This window comes from Lemur catta, chromosome 7, assembly GCF_020740605.2.
Source record: "Lemur catta isolate mLemCat1 chromosome 7, mLemCat1.pri, whole genome shotgun sequence".
NCBI classification, from domain to species: domain Eukaryota; kingdom Metazoa; phylum Chordata; class Mammalia; order Primates; family Lemuridae; genus Lemur; species Lemur catta.
This window is the reverse complement of record NC_059134.1, coordinates 30,073,928-30,094,012: the sequence shown is the minus strand read 5'-3', so window position 1 is coordinate 30,094,012 and position 20,085 is coordinate 30,073,928. Positions and strand designations below refer to the sequence as shown.

Genomic DNA, 20,085 nt, shown 5'->3' with positions numbered 1-20,085 from the left:
GCAAAGCTTCATCTGAATTTACAGCTGCTCCCCATTGCTTGCATTACCGCATAAGCTCCACCTCCTGTCAGATCAGCAGCTGCATTAGATTCTCATAGGAGCATGGAACCCTTCTGTAAACTGCTTATGCGAGGGATCTAGTTTGTGTGCTCCTTATGAGAATCTAACTAATGTCTGATGATCTGAGGTGGAGCTGAGGTGGTATTGCTAGCACCGGGGAGGGGTTGCAAATAAAGATTATCATTAGCAGAGAGGTTTGACTGCACAATAAATGTAATGTGCTTGAATCATCATGAAACCATCCTCCCCTCTTTCCCCCCCCCCAAAATTTGTGGCAAATTGTCTTCTGTGAAACCGGTCCCTGGTGCCAAAAAGGTTGGGGACTACTGACCCTAGAGAACCGGGCTGGGAGAACTGAGGGTGGCTAGGCAGTTGTGAACAGGGCCAGATCATGGTAGGACAATAGTTGAAGGGATGGATGAGTAAAGTTTAAGGGCTGGAGACACAACTAGAATGGAGTTGATGTGTCAGGGAACCTGAATTGAAGTAAAGATTATTGGCTCTTGGGTAGAAGGCAAATTATTGCTAGAATGCCAGGTTTTGTTTTCCCTCTCCCTCTGGCCACAGTTTGTTTGAAGGTTTATTTCAGTGGAAGAATTACCAGGGGCATCCAGGGCAATCAGTAGTCTGGGTCTCCTGTTTTAGCTGGAAATACTAGTGAGCTGCAGGACATGGACTTAAGCTTCCTGATGTGGGTTAGACAATCATGATCGATCTCTTGAGGGTCCTTGTTTTTGGAGGGAGTTCAGGTACAACTGAAAAAGCAGTGGATTTGGAAGTTTAAAGTCTCTGATACGTAGTGACCAGCTGATTGTAGGCCAACTTCTGGGCCTCTCAGGAACTTTATTTTGTATTTGCCACCTCTGCTGGTTTGCTTGCTTTTAAGATTGGTAAAATAACATAAATAAAGCTCTTGATAAACTTGGAAGGGCTGCATAAATGGAATATAGAATTGGTGAAATGAAATTTTATTTCAGATGCAGGGCTTCTTATATGGTGCCTAGAACATCTCTTAAAACCTGTCATGGTGACTATAGTTAATGACAGTATATTATATTCTTGAAAAGTGCTAACAGTGGATGTAAAATGTTTTTACCAAGGAAATAACTATCTGAGGTAATACATATTTTAATTAGTTAAATTTAACTGTTCCACAATATGTATATACTTCAAAACTGAATGTTGTACATAATAAATAATACAATTTTATCTATCAACTTAAAGTAAATTTTGAAAACAAATGTATCTAAACATAGTTTTAAAATGTAGGTCTTTTGAAGAACATTTCTTATATATATTTAGCCTTAGGACTTGGATATTGCTTTTGAAGTCTAAAAGCTAGCTCATGGTAAATAAACTTTATTTCTATAAGCATTAAAAAAAAAAGCTTATGTCTTCTTTTAAAAAGTGCTTTTCTTGAAATAAAAGCTCACTGGAAAATTTTCTGTATCAGTTTGTGGGAGATAATTTGTGCTTTATGTTGTTTCAGGGAAAAGATGAGTGTAATGTAAAACAGATAAAAAGGCCAATGATCTTTTTAATAGATCCTTGCCACGTAGGATTTGACTCTGGATATTTTCCATTTTTCTCTGGGAATCTTTTTCTTGTGAATTTCACTGTTACAATCTGTCTGAACCTTGCATAGCCTCTTAGGTATTTTCTGTTAGCTATGGCTTTAAAAGGTTTGGTTATGGCCCCTTTGTGGCTTTAGTCCTGACTTACCCTCCTGGGTTCTCCCTGGGAATGGGTAGATGAGATAGTTATAGGTGACTAGCTGCATTCTTTCTCATGAGTCAGTTGGAAGATCAGAGAACAATCATTGGATGCCTTTGTGGTCTCCTAGAGATTTCTCCTACCTGCTTGTCACAGTTCTTGCCCTATGTAGACTTGTGGGCCTATTTACTTCATCTTGTCTCTGAATTTGGATGTAGAATGTTAACAGGGTTGACTATCCCTCAACCCACTGTTTTCCTCCTTCCTAATTGTTCCACACAAAATAAGCCTTTCTACTTTTGAAGGTAATTTACTTCATCTCAAGAGTCTGGCTGTCCTGAGGGCATTTTGGTAACTGTACTGCTTTAGTGGTCAGTATTTAACCGATTTCTGTCTTTGACCCTTAACCTGTCTTTGGTGAAGTCTCTCAGATACCTTGCTCAGGGTGTTAGCCCACTACTTTATATACTGCTGCATTCGTGGATGGTGTAGTCCAATGCTGTTTAGGGGAACTGCTACAAATTTATATTTTGTTGTAGTAAATGAAGGTGAAAAACTTTGGATCATGTTATTCTGTGTCAAAATACAATGAGGAAGATATTTGGTACTAGTCCTTCAGTTATGTAATAGATAATTAGAGAAAGGAGTCATTTGTATGTTCAGCTTTACTCTTCCCTTCCTGTTGACTAGAAAAAACAAATGAGCGTGAAGAAGACAAAAGTATTCACTGGACTCTGAAATGCTGCCTTTTCTCTGTGGAAAACTTGACTGATTCATCTATATGCCTTCATCTAATGTTGGACTAATTCCTAATTATTCTTTAGGTCTCAGTTTAGGAATTGGTTCCTCAGGGCAGTGCCATCTTTCAGTAAGTCAAAGCCCGTTTTTCCCTCCTATATTCAATAAAATTCTACTTACATGCAGTGCTATTTAGTCTCTCTATGTAGAGACATTTCAGGGCCTCGAAAAACAGGCTGTAATGTGCTTTTCTAGCAGTCTTTCCTACTGTCTGATTACGTATTCTATCTTTAGTAGAGTTTCTCCCCTTTCCTTTTTTGTTCACTCTAATGCATTTTCCTTGTGTTTCTGGCTTCCATTCCTCTGTTCATGCCATTCTCCTCCTCTAGAACAACTTAGCCTTTTCCATTCTGGCCATCTTCAGGGCTCACCTGAAATTCCATCGGCCATGACATATGGGCAGTGAAAATACCATATTCACTTGCTACCCCTGAGTGCTCTCTTTTCATTTCTGAGTTGGTGGTGTTTAGTGCCTACGGTTGTCCTTTGGCACTTATATATCATTCTGTGACTGTTCTTTTTGACTCTCTTGCTTGTGTTTGTCTTTTCTAGTAAACAAGAACGTTAGATCATTGAAGATAGGGATTTTCATCTTCTGTTTCTTTGTGTTCTTCAGTTTAGGCCTGCCACAAAGTTTCTCAGTAAATAGTTTATTTGATTAAGTATAAAAATCCTTCATATTTTATAGCACAAATCCTGAAGAGAGTGCTTTGACAATTTTTTTTCCTTTAAATTTCCCCAAGTATCCAGTTTCCTTCTCTGTTTTACTGCTTGTATGTAATAGCTGACACTAAAGTATCAGGAAAATCTGTAAGCAAGAAGCAAAAGAGTCTGAAGTAACTACAGGATGCCTTGTGGCCATGTCAGTACAAATTTCTGAAGGTGCAGCATGAAATAAAATCTTACTAGATGAGGAAAGGGAATTAACATGGAGTGGAGGCAAGTGTTTTACTCAAGCAGAGAGCCATTTCTTATAATGGATGCCTCTGAACAATTTTATTCCTGAGGTATAAATAAAATCCCCAGGAAGATGAATTCATTTTTTAAAAAAAATATAATTGGGTCCCATGTTTATCAAATGACTAACTTTATTATGATCGTCTAATGGCTTGAGTGAGAAACTGTCTCCTTGTCATACGGCTAGAGAGCTATTTAAGAAATTCTCTTTAATTTCTTTCCTAGAACCTAGATTCTCTACTGTGGCATAGCCTAAAAGTCATTAGGCATTTATAACTAGGGATGAAAATGTTAGGCATTCAGAGCCCTAGTTTTGTGTTGCCAGATTAAAAATTGGTATTTCTAATATTTACTAGTTAGGTGAACTTGTTTCTGTGTTACCTATTCATCGGACCGTGAAAATGTAAAATGCAAATTGCCCTGATACGTTAAAGATTTTGTTTCTTTTCCAGGTACAAAGAGGATGGTGAAGCTTTATTAATTTTGCTTCCCTCTGAAGAAAAAGCTATGCTGCAGCAGCTTCTTCAGAAGAAAGTACCTGTGAAGCAAATCAAGTAAGAGCTACTTGTTATCTTTGTTGTTAGGGAAATGAGGGCATGAAATTAGTATGCTCAATTATGGGCACCTAATTTCTTTCTTTCCCTAATCCATTCAACTGGTTTGTGACTTTTTAACAAAGGTGATGATGATTATCTTTTTTTTTTTTTTTTTCCAGATCAGTGTTAGGTTCATAGTAAAATTGAAAGGAGGGTAAAGAGAGTTCTCATACACTTCTTTGGCCTCCATTATCGCATCCCACACCAGAGTGGTACATTTTTTACAGTTGAAGAACCTACATTGACACATCATATCACTTAAAGTCCACAGTTTATATGTTAGGGTTCACTCTTGGTGTTGTACATTCTGTGGGTTTGGACAAATGTCTAGTGACATATCTACCATTATAGTATCATATGGTATTTTCACTGCCCTCAAAATCCTGTGCTCTGTTTATTCATCTCTCCCCTCTCTTCAACCCCTGACAACTGATTTAACTGTCTCCAAATTTTGTCTTTCCAGAATGGCATATAGTTGGAGTTGTATAGTATATAGCCTTTTCACATTGGCTTCTTTCACTTAGTAGTATGCATTTAAAGCTCCTCTGTGTCTTTTCATGGCTTGACAGCACATTTCTTTTAACAGTGAATAATATTCCATTGTCTAGATGTAATAGTTTATTTATCCGTTCACCTACTGAGGGACATATTGATTGCTTCCAAGTTTTGGCAATTATGAATAAAGCTGCTATAAACATTCCTGTGAAGGTTTTTTGGTAGACATAAGTTTTCAACTCCTTTGGGTGAATACTACCAAGAAGCATCATTGCTGTACCAGATGGTAAGAGTATGTTTGGTTTTTTGTAAGAAACTGCCAAACTGTCTTCTAAAGTGGCTGCACCATTTTGTGTTCCTGCCAGCACTGAATGAGAGTTTCAGTTGCTCCACATCCTGGTCAGCATTTGGTGTTGTCACTGCTATGGATTTTGGCTATTCTCATAAGTGTGTGGTAGTGTCCCTTTTGATTTGTATTTCCCTGATTGCATACTGTAGAAGATCTTTTTGTATGCTCATTTGCCATCTGTAGCTCTTTGGGGAGGTGTTTGTTAAGGTCTTTGGCCCATTTTTAAATTGAGTTGTTTGTTACTGATTTCTAAGGGTTCTTTGTATATTTTTAGGATGATACCCCTTGCCCTGTTATAGGCAGCTGTGGGACTAGGGACTTGCCTGCTCAATCCATTGCAGCTACCAGTAACACCAACACAGACCACTTGGGTCCTGGTAGGTGGTTTCCACCTTTGCTATTGCCACATCCTATATCACATCAACTGTTGAGGGGCCTGAGAACTCACCCCCACACCTGGCCCTCTGCTCCAACTGCTAATTTCTGAGCAAACCACCTGAAGGCCAAAGAATTGGTCCCCCAGGAAACACTAATGCTGCTGCCAGCATAAGCTGCTCTGGGGCTTAAAACGAGGCACAGACAGCCCACTGCTTCTACCACTGGGGCCTGAAGACTGGCTCAGCTGGCATTTGAGTCTCCAGCAAAACTTCACCACAGCTTTAACTAATACCTATGCCCTTAGCCTCCAAGGAAATCAGATACCACTGACCTGTGTAATACCTAAGAAATCATACAAAGACCGCATGACAGCAGGCACCCAAAATCATTGCCAAAGTGTCCTCCTCAACCAAAAATACATACATATCTTCAGGAAAAAAATTATGCCTTTCAAAAGCAATTTCAAAAAAGTCAGAACGGGTGACTGCTACATCAGATGTATAGATATCAATGGAAGGAGATAGGAAACATGAAAATGTAAGAAAATATGACACCACAAAAGGACCATAATAATTGTCCAGCAATGGATCCCAATCAGTAGGAATTCCTTGTAATACCTGATGAAGAATTCCAAATATTGATTCTGAAGAAGCTCAGTGAGATGGAAGAGAAATCTGAAAATCAGTATAAAAACATTAGGAAATCATTTCATGGTATGAATGAGAACTTTACCAAAGAGATAAATATCTCAAAAACACGAATTCTGGAGCTTGAAAAATTCATGGAAGAAAACACAAGACACATTTGAAACCCTTCACGAATAGACTTGACCAAGCAGAAGAAAGAATCTCAAGCTTGCCTTGGTGGGTCGTGCCTGTAATCCTAGCATTTTGGGGGAGGCTGAGGTGGGTGGATCACTTGAGGCCAGGAGTTTGAGACCAGCTTGAGCAACACAGTGAGTACCCCATCTCTACAGAAAAATAGAAAAATCAGCTGGGTGTGGTGGCATGCACTTGCCCCAGCCATTTGGGAGACAGAGGTGGGAGGATTGCTCAAGCCCAGGAGTTCGAGGTTGCAGTGAGCTATGATGACACCACTGCACTCTAGCCCAGGCAGCAGAGTGAGACCCTGTCTCAGAAAAACAAACAAACCCCAAAACAAAACAACCTCAGAACTTAAAGACAGGTCTTTTGAAATAATCAGACAAATTAAAGAGGAATCAAAGGATGAACAAAGCCTTCGAGACATCTACGACTACATAGAGCTACCAAACTTCATAAAATGAAGGAGAGAGAGTCTTTGCCAGACAAGCAAGTGCTCAGAGAATTCATCACTACTGTGCTGGCCCTACAGAAAATGCTCAAAGGAGTCTTAAACATGGAAACAAAAGGTCAGTATTTACCGTCATGAAAATAAAAATATAAAACTTGCAGGTCTTATAAAACTCACAAAGGAGGAAGAGAGAGGAATTAAATGGCAACATGACAGAAGTTGAGCAAACCATAAAGACAAAAAGAAAAAAAAAAAACCCTTAAACAACTAGAAATCAACTAACAATATAAGAACAAAGCCTCATATCAATAGTAACTTTGTACATAAGTGGATTAAATGCTCCACTTAAGAGATACAGATTGGATGATTGGATAAAAGAATATGGTCTAACTGTGCTGCTTACAAGACATTTAACCATAAAGACACATAAACTGAAAGTAAAAGGGTGGAAAAAGATATTCTATGTAAATGGAAACCAATAAGCAAGCAGAAGTAGCTATACTTAGATAAAAAAGATTTTAAATCAAAAACAGGAAAAAAAGGTAAAGAAGGCCATTATATATTGATAAAGAGATCAATTCAGCTAGAGAGTATAGTGATCCTAAATACTAATGTATATGTACCCAACGTCAGAGCCCCCAGATTTACAAAACAAATATGACTAGGCCTAAAAAGACGGCAGCACAATAATGGGAGATTTCAACACCCTATTCATACCATTAGATAGATAATCAATACAGAAAATCAACAAAAAAAAACATTGGACTTCAGACCAATGTCTAGTGACATATCTACCATTTGGTCTGAAGTCCAGTTTAAGAGATATTTACAGAACATTCCACCCAACAACTGCAGAATATACATTCTCATCAGCATGTGGAACATTCTACATTGATCACATTTTAGGCTACGAAACAAATCTTAAATTTAAAAATTGAAATCGTATCGAGTATCTTCTCAGAGCACAGTGGAATAAAGCTGCAACATCAATATGAAAAAGAGCTTCAGAAACTTGTATACACATGGAAATTAAATAGCATGCTCCTGAATGATCACTGGGTCAAAGAAGAAATAAAGATGGAAATTGAAAATTTTTGAAGTGAATGAAAACACAACATACCAAAACCCGTGAGACATAGAAAAAGCAGTGCTAAAAGAGAATTTTATAGCGTTTAAATGTCTACATCAAAAAAACAAAGATGGCAAATTAACAACCTAACACTGTACCTCAAGGAACTAGAAAAACAAGAACAAACTAAATCCAAAGTTAGCAGAAGAAAAGAAATAGAGCAGAACTATTGAAATAGAGAACTAAATGAAATGGACACCATAAAAACAATATAAAGGATCAAAAAAATGAAAAGTTGCTTCTTTGAAAAGATAAAACTAATGAACCACTAACAAGGCTAACTAAGAAAAGAGAAAATCCAAGTAGAATTAGAAATGGCTATAAATTTTCCTCTCAGGACTGCTTTAGCTATGTCCCACAGATTTTGATAACTTGTGTTCTCTTTATCATTTAAAGAACCTTTTGATTTCCATCTTAATTTCCTCCTTGACCCAATAATTGTTCAGAGGGTTGTTTAGTTTCCATGACTTTGTGTAGAGATGAGTGTTTCTGTTGGAGTTGATTTTTAATTTTATTCCACTGTGGTCTGAGAAGATGCATGGTATAATTTCTATTTTTTCTTTTCCTTTCTCTTTCTTCTAATATTCCCATTATATATATGTGACACTTTTGATAGTTGTCCCACAGTAATGAATGTACTATTCTGTCTTCAGTCAGATTTGAGGGTTTTTATCAAGTTCAGAGATTATTTTTGAATCTGTGTCCAGTTTGGTCATAAGCCTGTTAAAGGCATGCTTCATTTCTGTTTTCTTGATCTCTACCATTTCTTTCTGATTCTTTTTCTATCTTTCTGCTTATGTTGCCCATCTGTTTTTGCATGCTGTCTATTTTATCTATTAGAATCCTTAGCATATTATTGATATTTTAAATTCCTGGTCTCATAATTCCAGCTTCCTTGCCATGTCTGGTTATGATGGTTGCTCTCTCTTCAAATTGTGTTTTTTGCCTTTTAGTATGCATTATAATTTTTTTTGAGTCAAATATGTTGTACTAGGTAAAGGATCTACTATAAATGTAGGCTTTTAGTGATATGGTAAGGTGTGAGGGGAACAGGAGAAGTGTTCTATAGTCCTATGATTAGGTCTCAGTCTTTTCATGAGCTTGTGCCTCTGAACTGTGAAGTTTGTAAATGTTTTTCAGTTACTACCTTCCCCCCACCCCAACTTAAGGGGGAGAAGATGGCAAAAGCTGGGTAGAACTGGGTTGTTTCCCTTTCCCCAGTCAGTTAGTCTGTGATAAAACACCAGATTTGGCTCTCACTTACAAGGTCTATGCTCAGGAGAAACTAAGAACAGAGTGCTCTGGTGTATTTCAAAATGGTTCCTTTTTCCCTTTCCCTGATGGAAGCATAAGGGGTTTTTCACTAATATTTACTGTGAGAACTTGGCTTTAGCTCCTGGAGGTAAAATTCACAAATGTGGGGGCCACCCTGTGAATGAGTTCTACTTGAGTTTTTATTTTTCAGATTTTCCACACTGAGCCTCCAGCAATTTATCAAGTACATTTCAGGTTTTCCTACCCAGGCACTGGTTCCCCCTGCTGTTTCTGCTCACGAGTCTGTCTAATAACCCGTGACTCCCTGTATTCACCTGTCTTTCCTATCTTGGGGACTGTGGTTTGTCCAGTGTCCTCACCTCCTTAATGGATTGAAGAAGAGATTCCCCCTACTCCTTAGTCTTTTTAGCTTTTTACTTGTTAAGATGCAGTGGTGACTTCCAAGCTCCTTACATGGGACACTGGTCTGACTTGTTTTTTTTTCTGAACTTGTTTTTCTGGAGACAGGATCTTACTCTGTTGCCTAGGCTGCAGTACAGTGGTGTGATCATAGCTCACTGTAGCGTTGAACTCCTGGGCACAAGTGATCCTTATGCCTTAGCCTCCCTGGTAGCTAGGACTACAGGTGGGATGGTGCCTGGCTCATGTGGAAAAAAATATTTGTGAGAGGTGCGGATCCTATTTCAGTCTTCTACATGTGGCTATCCAGTTTTCCCAGCACCATTTATTGAAGAGTAGGGATTCTTTTCCCCAGTGTATGTTTTTGTCTGCGTTGTCAAAGATTAGATGGCTACACGAGGATGGTTTTATATCTGGGTTCTCAGTCCTGCTGCATTGGTCTGTGTCTCTGTACTTGTGCCAATACCATGCTGTTTTGGTTACTATAACCTTGTAGTATAGCTTGACATCTGGTAATTGATGCCTCACAGTTTGTGCTCATGATGGATAACAGACTTAAATCTAAGGCTTGAAACCATAAGAATTCTAGAACAAAACGTTGGGAAAACTCTTGCATCGGCCTAGGCAAAGAATTTATGAAGAAGACCCCCAAAGCAATCACAGCATTAACAAAAATAAATAAATGGGACCCAACCAAATTAAAAAGCTTCTGCACAGCCAAAGAAACTATCACTAGAGCGAGTAGACAACCTACAGAAAGGGAGAAAATATTTGCATGCTATACATCTGATAAAGGGCTGTTAACTAAAATCTATGTAGAACTCAGGAAAATCAGCAAGAAAAAATCAAACAGTCCCATTAAAAAGTGGACAAAGGACATGAACAGAAACTTCAGAAGAAGATAGACTAAAGGCCAGCGAACATGAAAAAATGCTGAACATCTCTAATCATCAGGGAAATGCAAATCAGAACCACAATGAAATATCACTTAACTCCAGTGAGAATGGCTTTTGTCAAAAAGTCCCAAAACAGCAAATGTTGGCATGGATGTTGAGAGATAGGAGCACTCATATACTGCTGGTGGGACTGTAACTAGTATAACTTCTATGGAAAGTAATGTGGAGATACCCCAAAGCACTAAAAGTAGAACTACCATTTAATCCTGCAATCCCACTACTGGGCATCTACCCAAAGGAAAAAAAGACATTTTGTAATAAAGACATTTGCACTTAAATGTTTATAGCAGCACAATTCACAATTGGAAAGATATGGAGACAACCCAAGTGCCCATCAAAACATGAGTGGATTAATAAAATGTGGTGTACATATACCACGAAGTACTACTCAACCACAAAAAAACAATGGTGATCTAGCATCTCTTGTATTATCCTGGATGGAGCCTGGAGCCCATTCTGGTAAGCACGGTATCACAAGAATGGAAAAACAAGCACCACATATACTCACCATCAAATTGGTACTAATTGATCAACACTTACGTGCACATATGGAAGTAACATTCATTGGGTGTTGGGCAGGTTGGAGCGGGGAGGGAAGGGATGGGTATATTCATATATTCACACGTGATGGGTGCACTGTGTACACTGTTTGGGGGATGGGTATGCTTGTAGCTCTGACTCAGGCGGTGCAAGGCAATGTATGTAACCTAAATGTTTGTATCCCTGTAATGTTCTGAAATTAAAAAAAATTTTGCTTTTCTGTAGATGTGAGATCTTGCTATGTTGCCGAGGCTGGTTTTGAACTCCTGGCCTCAAGTGATCCTCTTGCCTTGGCCTCCCAAAATGCTAGGATTACAAGTATGAGCCATTGTGCCCAACCTAAAACTTTTTGTTACACAACTTTTTCAGAAGGCCATCAGTGGAGAAAAATAAGGGTTGGAAAGGAACACTTAGCTTTAGGAAATATTGATGGTTGAAAGAACTATACCTTTTGGATACAATTATTTTTAGTGTTGTTTGTCCACTTTGGAGGTTTGTGCTCTCCTGTCACGGTGGATGTGTCCAATAAGCATGAATGGAATCCATCAGTTTCACTTGTATTGGGGTTGTTGAAACACAGTGGCATGATTTGCCTAAACAGAATTTGTGGGGTGGTTACATGGGGAAAAGTAGTGGTTGAGGATGGAGAAGAAACAGCTGGCCATGAGTTGGTAATTATTGAGGCTGAGTGAAAGTTTTATACCTTTGTATATTTTTAAAACTTTCTATAATAAAAGTAAAAACAACCTCACCATCACTGCCCCTCACCAACCATGCTTTGCCAGAAAGAAAGTGGTTCAGTCTAAAATCAGGGAAACAAATGGGATCTCTTTTGTGAAACCTAGACCCTTGTAAGAATTTTTCTTTTCCTGTAGCCTACCTGGTTAGAGTTAAGTAAAATCTTTGTTATGTTATGCCTGATTTCTATATAGGGAAATCACTATTGTAGTCATTGGTCACTTGTTTATGACCTGAAATTGATTTTATATTTGACTGAAGCAAACACTTATAAAAATGATGTCATATTTCATTTATTCCATTTCATTGATAATCTATCTCTTATGGGAGGCTACTTTCTGTCCTTAATAAGAAGTAACCAGTGCTAATTGTAATGTTAATCTTAGTGACTTTCACGCAGCATGGGATGTTTAGAGAAACTGTCTAATGTTATTTCTTTTCTCATGTAATCATAATATGCAGGAGTCAGACTTACATCTAGTTTAATTTTGGTCTAATCTGGCTCATAGATGAGAAATAATGTTAGACATTTAAAAATATCGAGGAAAATAGAGAAGTGCCACTTATTATTTTCAGTCTGTAAAACTGAGATTTCTTATTTTAATCTTTATCTTTTTATAAAGAATCAATCCAGAAAAACTTATAGATGTTCAGAAAAAATTGGAATCCTTTCTAGCCCAAGATCAAGATTTAAAAGAAAGAGCTCAAAGGGTAAGTTGTTTTTGAATTGGATACCTTCTTCATTGGAATGAAATACATAATAAATTTCATTTTCTTCTACTTCTAGGTTGTATGGTCATGCTTCAGATATTCAAGAAGTATAATTTTCAGATTAAGTCTAGCGTATTCCTTAAAATTCAAAAGTTTCTTTTAGTAACCTGGAAAAATCTCTTATTTTACTCTTGTCAGAAATATATGGAAATTTTCCTAAAGGTGATTTTTTTTTTTTAGATATTCAGTGGCCTGATTTCTGATATACTTGATAAAGTTAACAACTAACAACTTTTAGTTCTTCAATAAAGTTGCTGTAACTCATGATTATACTTTCTTGACTATGAGATTAACATCTTTCTATATTAGGTTTAATTTCTAGAAAGCATAGAACTCTTGCTAAATTATCTTTAGGATTAAGATTTTTTAATCTGTAATGATCATTTAACATTCCCAAATTACTTTTCTGGACTTAAAAGTCTTCTTGATTAGCAAATACATAAAGAAGTCACTCTAACTTTATTTTTCTTAAGTGATAAATTATTTAATTGTACACCATGTTTTGAAATGTGTATACATTGTAAAATGCCAAAATGCAGCTAACTAACATAGGCATTATCTCATATTTAGTTATTTGTGGTGAGAGAAATCAGTTCTAGTTAAACTTATTTTTTTAGTACTTACAGTGCCTAACAATAGATTCTTTGGAAAAGGAAGAAGGAAAGCACAAATAATTTTACAATCTATCCAGTCTGTCTATTAATAAATATGAGTCCCTATTATTAAGGTATTCATTTTCACCATGCACTTACTGCCTTATATTGCAGTTACGAGATCTTTGTGTATCCTGTAGCATATCAATGATCTAGAGAGTAAGGATTCAAAGGTTGGATTCTATTTCAGCAGATAGATGATGTGGGAGGAAGAAAATAAGAGATATGGAAAGGTCACCCTAAGTATTATAGATGGAGTAGCCTCAGCAGGTAAACATTCAGTAGTCAGGCTTTTATGTTATGGTTTTGAAACTGGATATTCCCAGCAAAGAATTTTTATTTAAAAGAAAGATCTTATATTTTTTGCTAACTTATTTTATATTTTAGCAAATTATCATTGCTGTGCTTAAAATAACAGGAATGATGAAAGCTAAAACTTGAGTGCTTACTATAAACCAGGCACTTAGTCATGAGATGAGTTTTTTACATGACAGTTCTGCATGCGCTATTATTTAATATTCCTAACAACCTATGAGGTAGGTGGTATTGATTTAATTTTTTTACAGATGAGTAAATGCTAGCTTGAAAATTAAAAATTATCTGAGATCATATAGCTATTAAGTGGCAGATGTGGAATTCAAATTTAAGTCTGAGTGTCTTAAATTACTGTGTTACATCAGGGGAAATTAATTCCAAAACATGAGAAAACTAAATGGTGAACTATGCAACATTGGACTTCTATAAGTCCACTTTGCCTGAGAGCCAATGAAAAAGATCTTTGAACAAATTAGTGATTTTCTTTTTTTGGGGAAAAAAAAAAATTTTTTTTTTTTTTTTTTTTTTTAAAGAGGTGTGGTTTTGCTCCGTGGGCCAGGCAGGACTTGCAGTGGTGCAGTTATAGTTCTCTGCAGTCTCCCAGTCCTGGGCTCAGCAATCCTCCCACATCAGCTTCCCGAGTATCTGGGACTACAGGCACGTGCCACTATTACTGGCTAATTTTTAGTTTTTATAGAGATGGGGTCTTGTTATATTGCCCAGGCTAGGCTGGTCTTGAACTCCTGGCTTCAAGCAGTCCTCCTGCCTTGGCCTCCCAAAGTGCTGGGATTACAGGTGACAGCCACCGTGCCTGGCCAGAGTTTCTTTTTTCTTAAAATTTTTGGGCATGTAGATATTTGTGTGTATGTTTTGTCCAGCAAACATACTTCAAACTTAGAGTTAAAATCTTCTAGGAGCTTTTGAAGCAGTACACACATTTAAAAATAATATATGAATTCTGGTATGTCGTGACTTACTGCCTGCCTAGGAGGTCATCCAATTACCTATAAGGAAATATGAAACATTAGAAGGATATGATTTCACTAGTTTTGTGCCTACAACAAATGAGGCTTCCAGAACAAAGATTATAGAATAGTACATTGAAATAAATGATGTGATTTATTGGATGTCACGCATGGTTTAGCAGAATGGCTAACTGCGTTGCCAGCATCAGCAAGCTATCTAGTTTCATAGAAGTGATTTTTTTTCTAGCTTTTGATTATAATCTGGATAGAACAAAAATGATAAGCAACTGGAGCAATTGCTTGTGGATGATTGTAGGGGAAAAAATTATCCTTGAACTGGTGCCATTCATTGTTTTTCATGCCTATGGAGACAGAAAATGGTTTGGAGATCAGTTGGGTAGAAAGGTTTAAGGTAAAGCTAGAGAAAATGTGAAATTTAGGAAATACAGAAACAGGAATTAAATATATTTTACCAAAATCCATTTAAAAATAAAAACAAAAATTCCTTGGTTATGTATCTTGTTATCTGTTTATTTTACAAATTGACAAAGGATCAGGACTATGTTTATGTTCTGGTTTGTGAAGCATGAAGATAATGTTTTTTTGTTTGTTTTTTTAACACAAACAGAAGAAAAGTATTCCAAGTTAATGTGTTATTTGAAATTATTAATATAAAAAGGAAAAGCTTTAGCAGTAAACTTTTTCCTGTTATACTTTTATTAAACCTCAGTACTGTACAATTTCATTTTGTGGAAAAACTTATCCTTTGACCATTATGGTAATAAATATTATTGAAAACTAGCATTTATTAGTACTTACTGTATTTCAGAATATATGCTAGGTATTCTACATTCATTTTTCTTATTTCATTCTCATAACACTCTAAGTAGAAAGTATCTTTCTTAGTATCTTTTTGGTAGATGAAGAAACTGACATTTAGAGAAACAAATTTGCCAGCTAGTATAAGATATGGAGCTCAGAATAGATCCCAAATCTGTATTATTCCAAAGCCTGTGTTTTCCCCATGGGACCTTATTTTAACTAAATGATAGTAACTTCTAGAGTAGCTTTTTGGGAAGGTGATATTCGGAGTTAGGTTGGCTTGATGAAACCAAATGCAAGGTCTTTTCTAATGTTACAATTCTAAAAGGGTAGGTTTTTGTGTATGTGGAATGGAGACATGCTAAACTATATATATATATACATAAATATATATTTTACTATTTATCCCATTGGTTTTCTTTTGGTATAAACTCATTTTCTATTTCTATTGTACTTTTCAACCTCTTATTGCAGTGTTTTGTCTCCTACATACGTTCAGTATATCTGATGAAGGATAAAGAAGTATTTGATGTGAGCAAGCTACCTATACCTGAATATGCCCTGTGAGTATTCATAATATGGTTGTAATAGTGAATCCTCAAGGTTAAAGGGAATTTGTTCCAGATGTGGTTCTCTGAGAGGCCTAGTTTAAACACTCTGCCTTACCTTAAAATAATCTGTTTGTTGACAATCTGCAGAGAAAAAGATTAAATCAACTCCGTGAAAAATTAGTTGAGTGTTCAGTTCTTGTCAGGAAGAAGTCTCTTATTTGTAAGTATTAATTCCTTAAAGTGACACTGGCCGTTTCGTATTGTTTGATCTTAAAGGAGATGGAGAGCAACTAATAAACATTCTTTGAAATCTTTAAATGTCTGTGGCCCTCTCTTGTTCTCTGAAATGGTGTCCTGGATAACCAGAGATGTTTTATGCTTTGGATGTGAGTCTGTTTGCTGGTTCTTAGGTTAGGCTGGTTTCCCATATTGCTTATTGCTTGAATATTTCTTCTGTCTTGGTGTTTGTTATGGGTACTAACAGTTACCATGGCAAGATGTCCCTGTTTAGTAACTGTGATTACTATTAAATGGAATGATTGGTTTTGTTTTGGTTTAGTATTTGAGAGATTTTTTTTACTTTTGACCCATAAAGGAGTGTCTGTTCTTCAGTGGGCTCCTACACGTGGGAAAGGCATTGAAAAAATCCTATAGAAGCACCCTTGAGATTAGTCATACTTTGAATATCAGCATGAAATTTCCCAGTCTGGTGAAATGTTTACAAGGCCGGGTCTGTATGTGTGGTCTGCTTTCCAGGAATTTGACTGTCCTTACCTTTAAATTGAGTGTAAGAAAAACTTATATCTCAGCAAGCTGCTGTTTTCTATTCTTTGTGAGATTGTATATTTAATATAACAGGTAATTTTTCATTTGTAACATTTTTGAACCCTATAAATTGCTAGATGGCAGTGTAGGGCCACTGAATTTCCATTTAAGTAACCGATGAAAAACCATGTGCCATGGATAACATTTGCTTATCTGTTTATGTATCAGTTCCTGGTTTCACCATTTCTGAATATGATCCATGGTTTAGCTTATTAGCTGACTTTTTGCTCTGTGTGAAATTCTGTCCTGGTTTTCTGACTTGACATAGCTGGGATATTAGCAAATAGGAAAGGCACAGGTCTTTAACCCTGTAGGGCCATGTTTAGGGGACATTTTGTTGCAGCAGATTCCAGTAAATTATATCTATTTATAGTTGAAGACTTGCTTTTTGTGATGCTTAGAGAAGGCACAAAATTGAGCCTAAATTTTAGTGCAGTTGAATTTGGTATTTTTAGTTTTTGTAGATGTGTAATTTCCTTGAGGTATGTGATTTTCTTTAGAAGCCTTTTGTACCTGAAGCAGTGCGGTGTATGTAAGATATAATAAAGGTTTTAAAAATTTTACTAAAGAAACATGTTTTGAATACCTAGTATGTGCAGGTGATTATACTAGTTGTTAAAATTGTAGATGTATAACGTGTGTTGCTGCCTTCAAGGAACTCAGTTTTAGTAGTTGAGAAAGACATATAAATGTGACACATAAAGATAAATCCTCCAGATGAATTTGTGATCCTAATCCCTAGCCCCCATTATAGTAATGACAGCAAATTCTCAGTAGTTGCCTATATGCCAGATGCTACTTTCCATGCATTATATCTGTCAACTGATTTATTCTTACAAAAACCTTATGAGATGTAGGTACTCTCATCCCATTTTGCAAATGGGAAAACTCAAATATAGAGAGATTAAATGAGATCACACAGCTAGTAAACGACAGCCAGGATTAGAACCTCAGAAGTCCTATTTCTGAATCCATGCTTTTCAACACTATACCTCTCAGTTTCTGTGAATCATGTCATATAGGAAAAGAGCAGTGGATCTATACTATAACGATAGCTGTTTATTAAAGCAGTCTTTTTAAAGATTTTATTTCCAGTCCATTAGTGGGAACTCAGTGAAAGCTGTTAGCTTTGTTCCAAGCTGAGAAACACCTGATCTTAAGTTGAATCTTGATCTTAGGTGGAGGAAACAAGATATTTTTTTCTTTTTGGTCTTTGGTTTATAAAAATCCATTTTTATAGCAGCGATTGTGTCATATTCTGCTTCAGAAGGAGAGGTGAGGATGATACTCCAGTTCATCCTGTGCAGAGAACTGTTTTGTCCTTTCATGGTCATGTCTTTTCTGGCTTAGTACTTAACATTTTATGAAGTACTTTTATACAGATAATTGGATCTTTATAACAACTGTGAGATAAGCCTGGCAGGAATTATTATCCCATGTTATGAGGAAGCTGAGAGTGTTGAATTGGAAATTGGCAGGTCTAGTACTTGAACTGTTACCATGTTTCTGGTCCAGTGCTTTTTATTTTATACTATGTTACTCTAGTAAAGAAAAGCAGCATCTAAAATGTTTTCTGACTGGTGTTCAGTGTATTTTGGCTTGCTTTTTGGGTCATCTATACTGTTAGTTATATCTTGGAGGAACATTTTCTTTAAAAAATGTTTTAGAAATAGATTTCTGCTCTTGAGAAAGTGTTCCATATCATCTGCAAACATACTGTCAGTATATTGAGATAATTATTGTTTTTTCTGTATTTAAGGTCTCTTGGCCTTGCTGTGGCACCACGGGTAAGATTTCTTCAGAAAGTGCAGAAACAACAACCCACCAAAGAATTGGTAATGAGCCAAGCCAATAAAATTATGGAGTCAAGGGCTCCCTCCCTCACCAATGATGAAGTGGAAGAATTTAGAGCCTACTTCAATGAGAAAATGTCCATCCTTCAGAAAGGTGGAAAAAGGCTAGAAGGGACAGAGTACAGACTCGCTAATAGTATTAGTGATGAAGACCAGGAAGAAGAGGAAGAAGATGAAGAAATAGAAGAGAAACCGGGAAAAGCAAAAGGGTCTCAAACTCAATCTGTTCCTAACACTGAGGCACAGAAGATCGAGGAAGTTCCTATGCAGTTCTTGGATAGAGATGAGGAGGAAGAAGATGCTGATTTCTTTAAAGTGAAGCGTCACAATGTGTTTGGGTTGGACCTTAAAGAGAATACAGCATTACAGGTAAGTTTACTTCTAATGTAGGGACTTCTGTTATGTCGTCTTACCGTGTGCTTGTTGTTGCCTTTTGGGAACTTGGGGAAAATAAGAACTAAGAGAAATTTAGAATGACTTTCTTTGCAGTGAACTTTTCCTCTTTGCTCCCATATTTAAACATAGAGTAAGTGCCAGAGAATTCTTACATTGTTCATAACTTTGGGAACTCTAAGAGGTCGACAACTTTAATCTGAGTTACTGTTTTTCTGTTGCTCTGTTTTAAAAGTTGCCAGTCATTATAACAAAGGAAAGTGATGAGGTTTCATGGTTGATGGTGTGAGGATCCTTCCTTATGATTCTTAAGATACTACTTTGATTGATTAAATTTTAAGGAACAGTTGTACTTATTTAAATATTTCTAAACATGAATTTTACACTTAATGAGCCATTTGCTTTTGGGAACCAAGCCAATATCTTAAATAGAACTAAGCACGTCTTTTAAAGGCCACTTATGAAGGTTTATTAAAAGTTTTCATGTAGATCCTTTGTTTCTCTATAGCCACCTGCTAGGAGGAACAAAAGAGAAAATCCAGCTAAAGCACCTATTTTCTGGGATCCTTGTAGGTGCACAGTAAATGTTTGTCTTTCTCCTCCCTTATTCCCCTTCCTACTTAGTATGCCTTAATTGTTCATCTTTTAAAGAGAATTGAATAAAAAATGAAGGCTGATTCTTATCCTTTATACAATGTTTAATAAAATTCCAAGGCTCACAGTAGGAAATACATAATAGATTCTGAACCATGAAACTTGGAAAGGTGCTTAAGTAACTAAAGACTTAAAAAACAAACAACCCAGCAAACCTGCTTACTGAGCACTTAATATGCATTATGTGTTAGGCATTTTCTAAACATTGTCTCATTTGGTCCTTCAAATAACCTATGAGGTAGGAACTGCTATATGTCATACAGGTGAGAGGGGAAGAGCTGGCACAGAGACAGTATAATACTGTAGTAAAGTATACAACTAGAAAAGGGTAGAGTTGGAATTCGAACCTTAGGTATTGTGACTTTAATATTTTTGTGCTCTTGGGCCAGTAATCGTGGACTGTCTCATCCTGCTTTAAATCAGAACATTTTAAGTCTGCAGTTGAAACTCACAGTAAAGTAAGAACAAGAAGATTTTGTTTTAAGTCAATGTATTAACTATATTTTGTATAACATTTTCTAAGAAACATGAATATAGTTAAAGTAACTAGAGTTAAGATTATGGAAAACTGATATAATTTTGTAAGTGTGTGAGTTGTTCACATAAGTAGGGCATATGTCTTAAGTAT

The 20,085-nt window shown here is 36.5% G+C and overlaps 1 protein-coding gene across 2 annotated transcripts in view; it reads left to right on the top strand.

Annotated features, from left to right (window-relative positions):
* The window catches only part of DDX10 (DEAD-box helicase 10), a 245,624-nt gene that overhangs the window by 38,532 nt on the left and 187,007 nt on the right, over positions 1–20,085 (top strand). For both annotated transcript variants that reach the window (XM_045556655.1, XM_045556654.1), the window contains exons 10-13: positions 3,981–4,082; positions 12,279–12,366; positions 15,656–15,744; positions 18,317–18,779. In XM_045556655.1, coding sequence (XP_045412611.1) covers positions 3,981–4,082; positions 12,279–12,366; positions 15,656–15,744; positions 18,317–18,779 — 742 coding nt within the window. The remainder of the gene's footprint in view (positions 1–3,980; positions 4,083–12,278; positions 12,367–15,655; positions 15,745–18,316; positions 18,780–20,085) is intronic.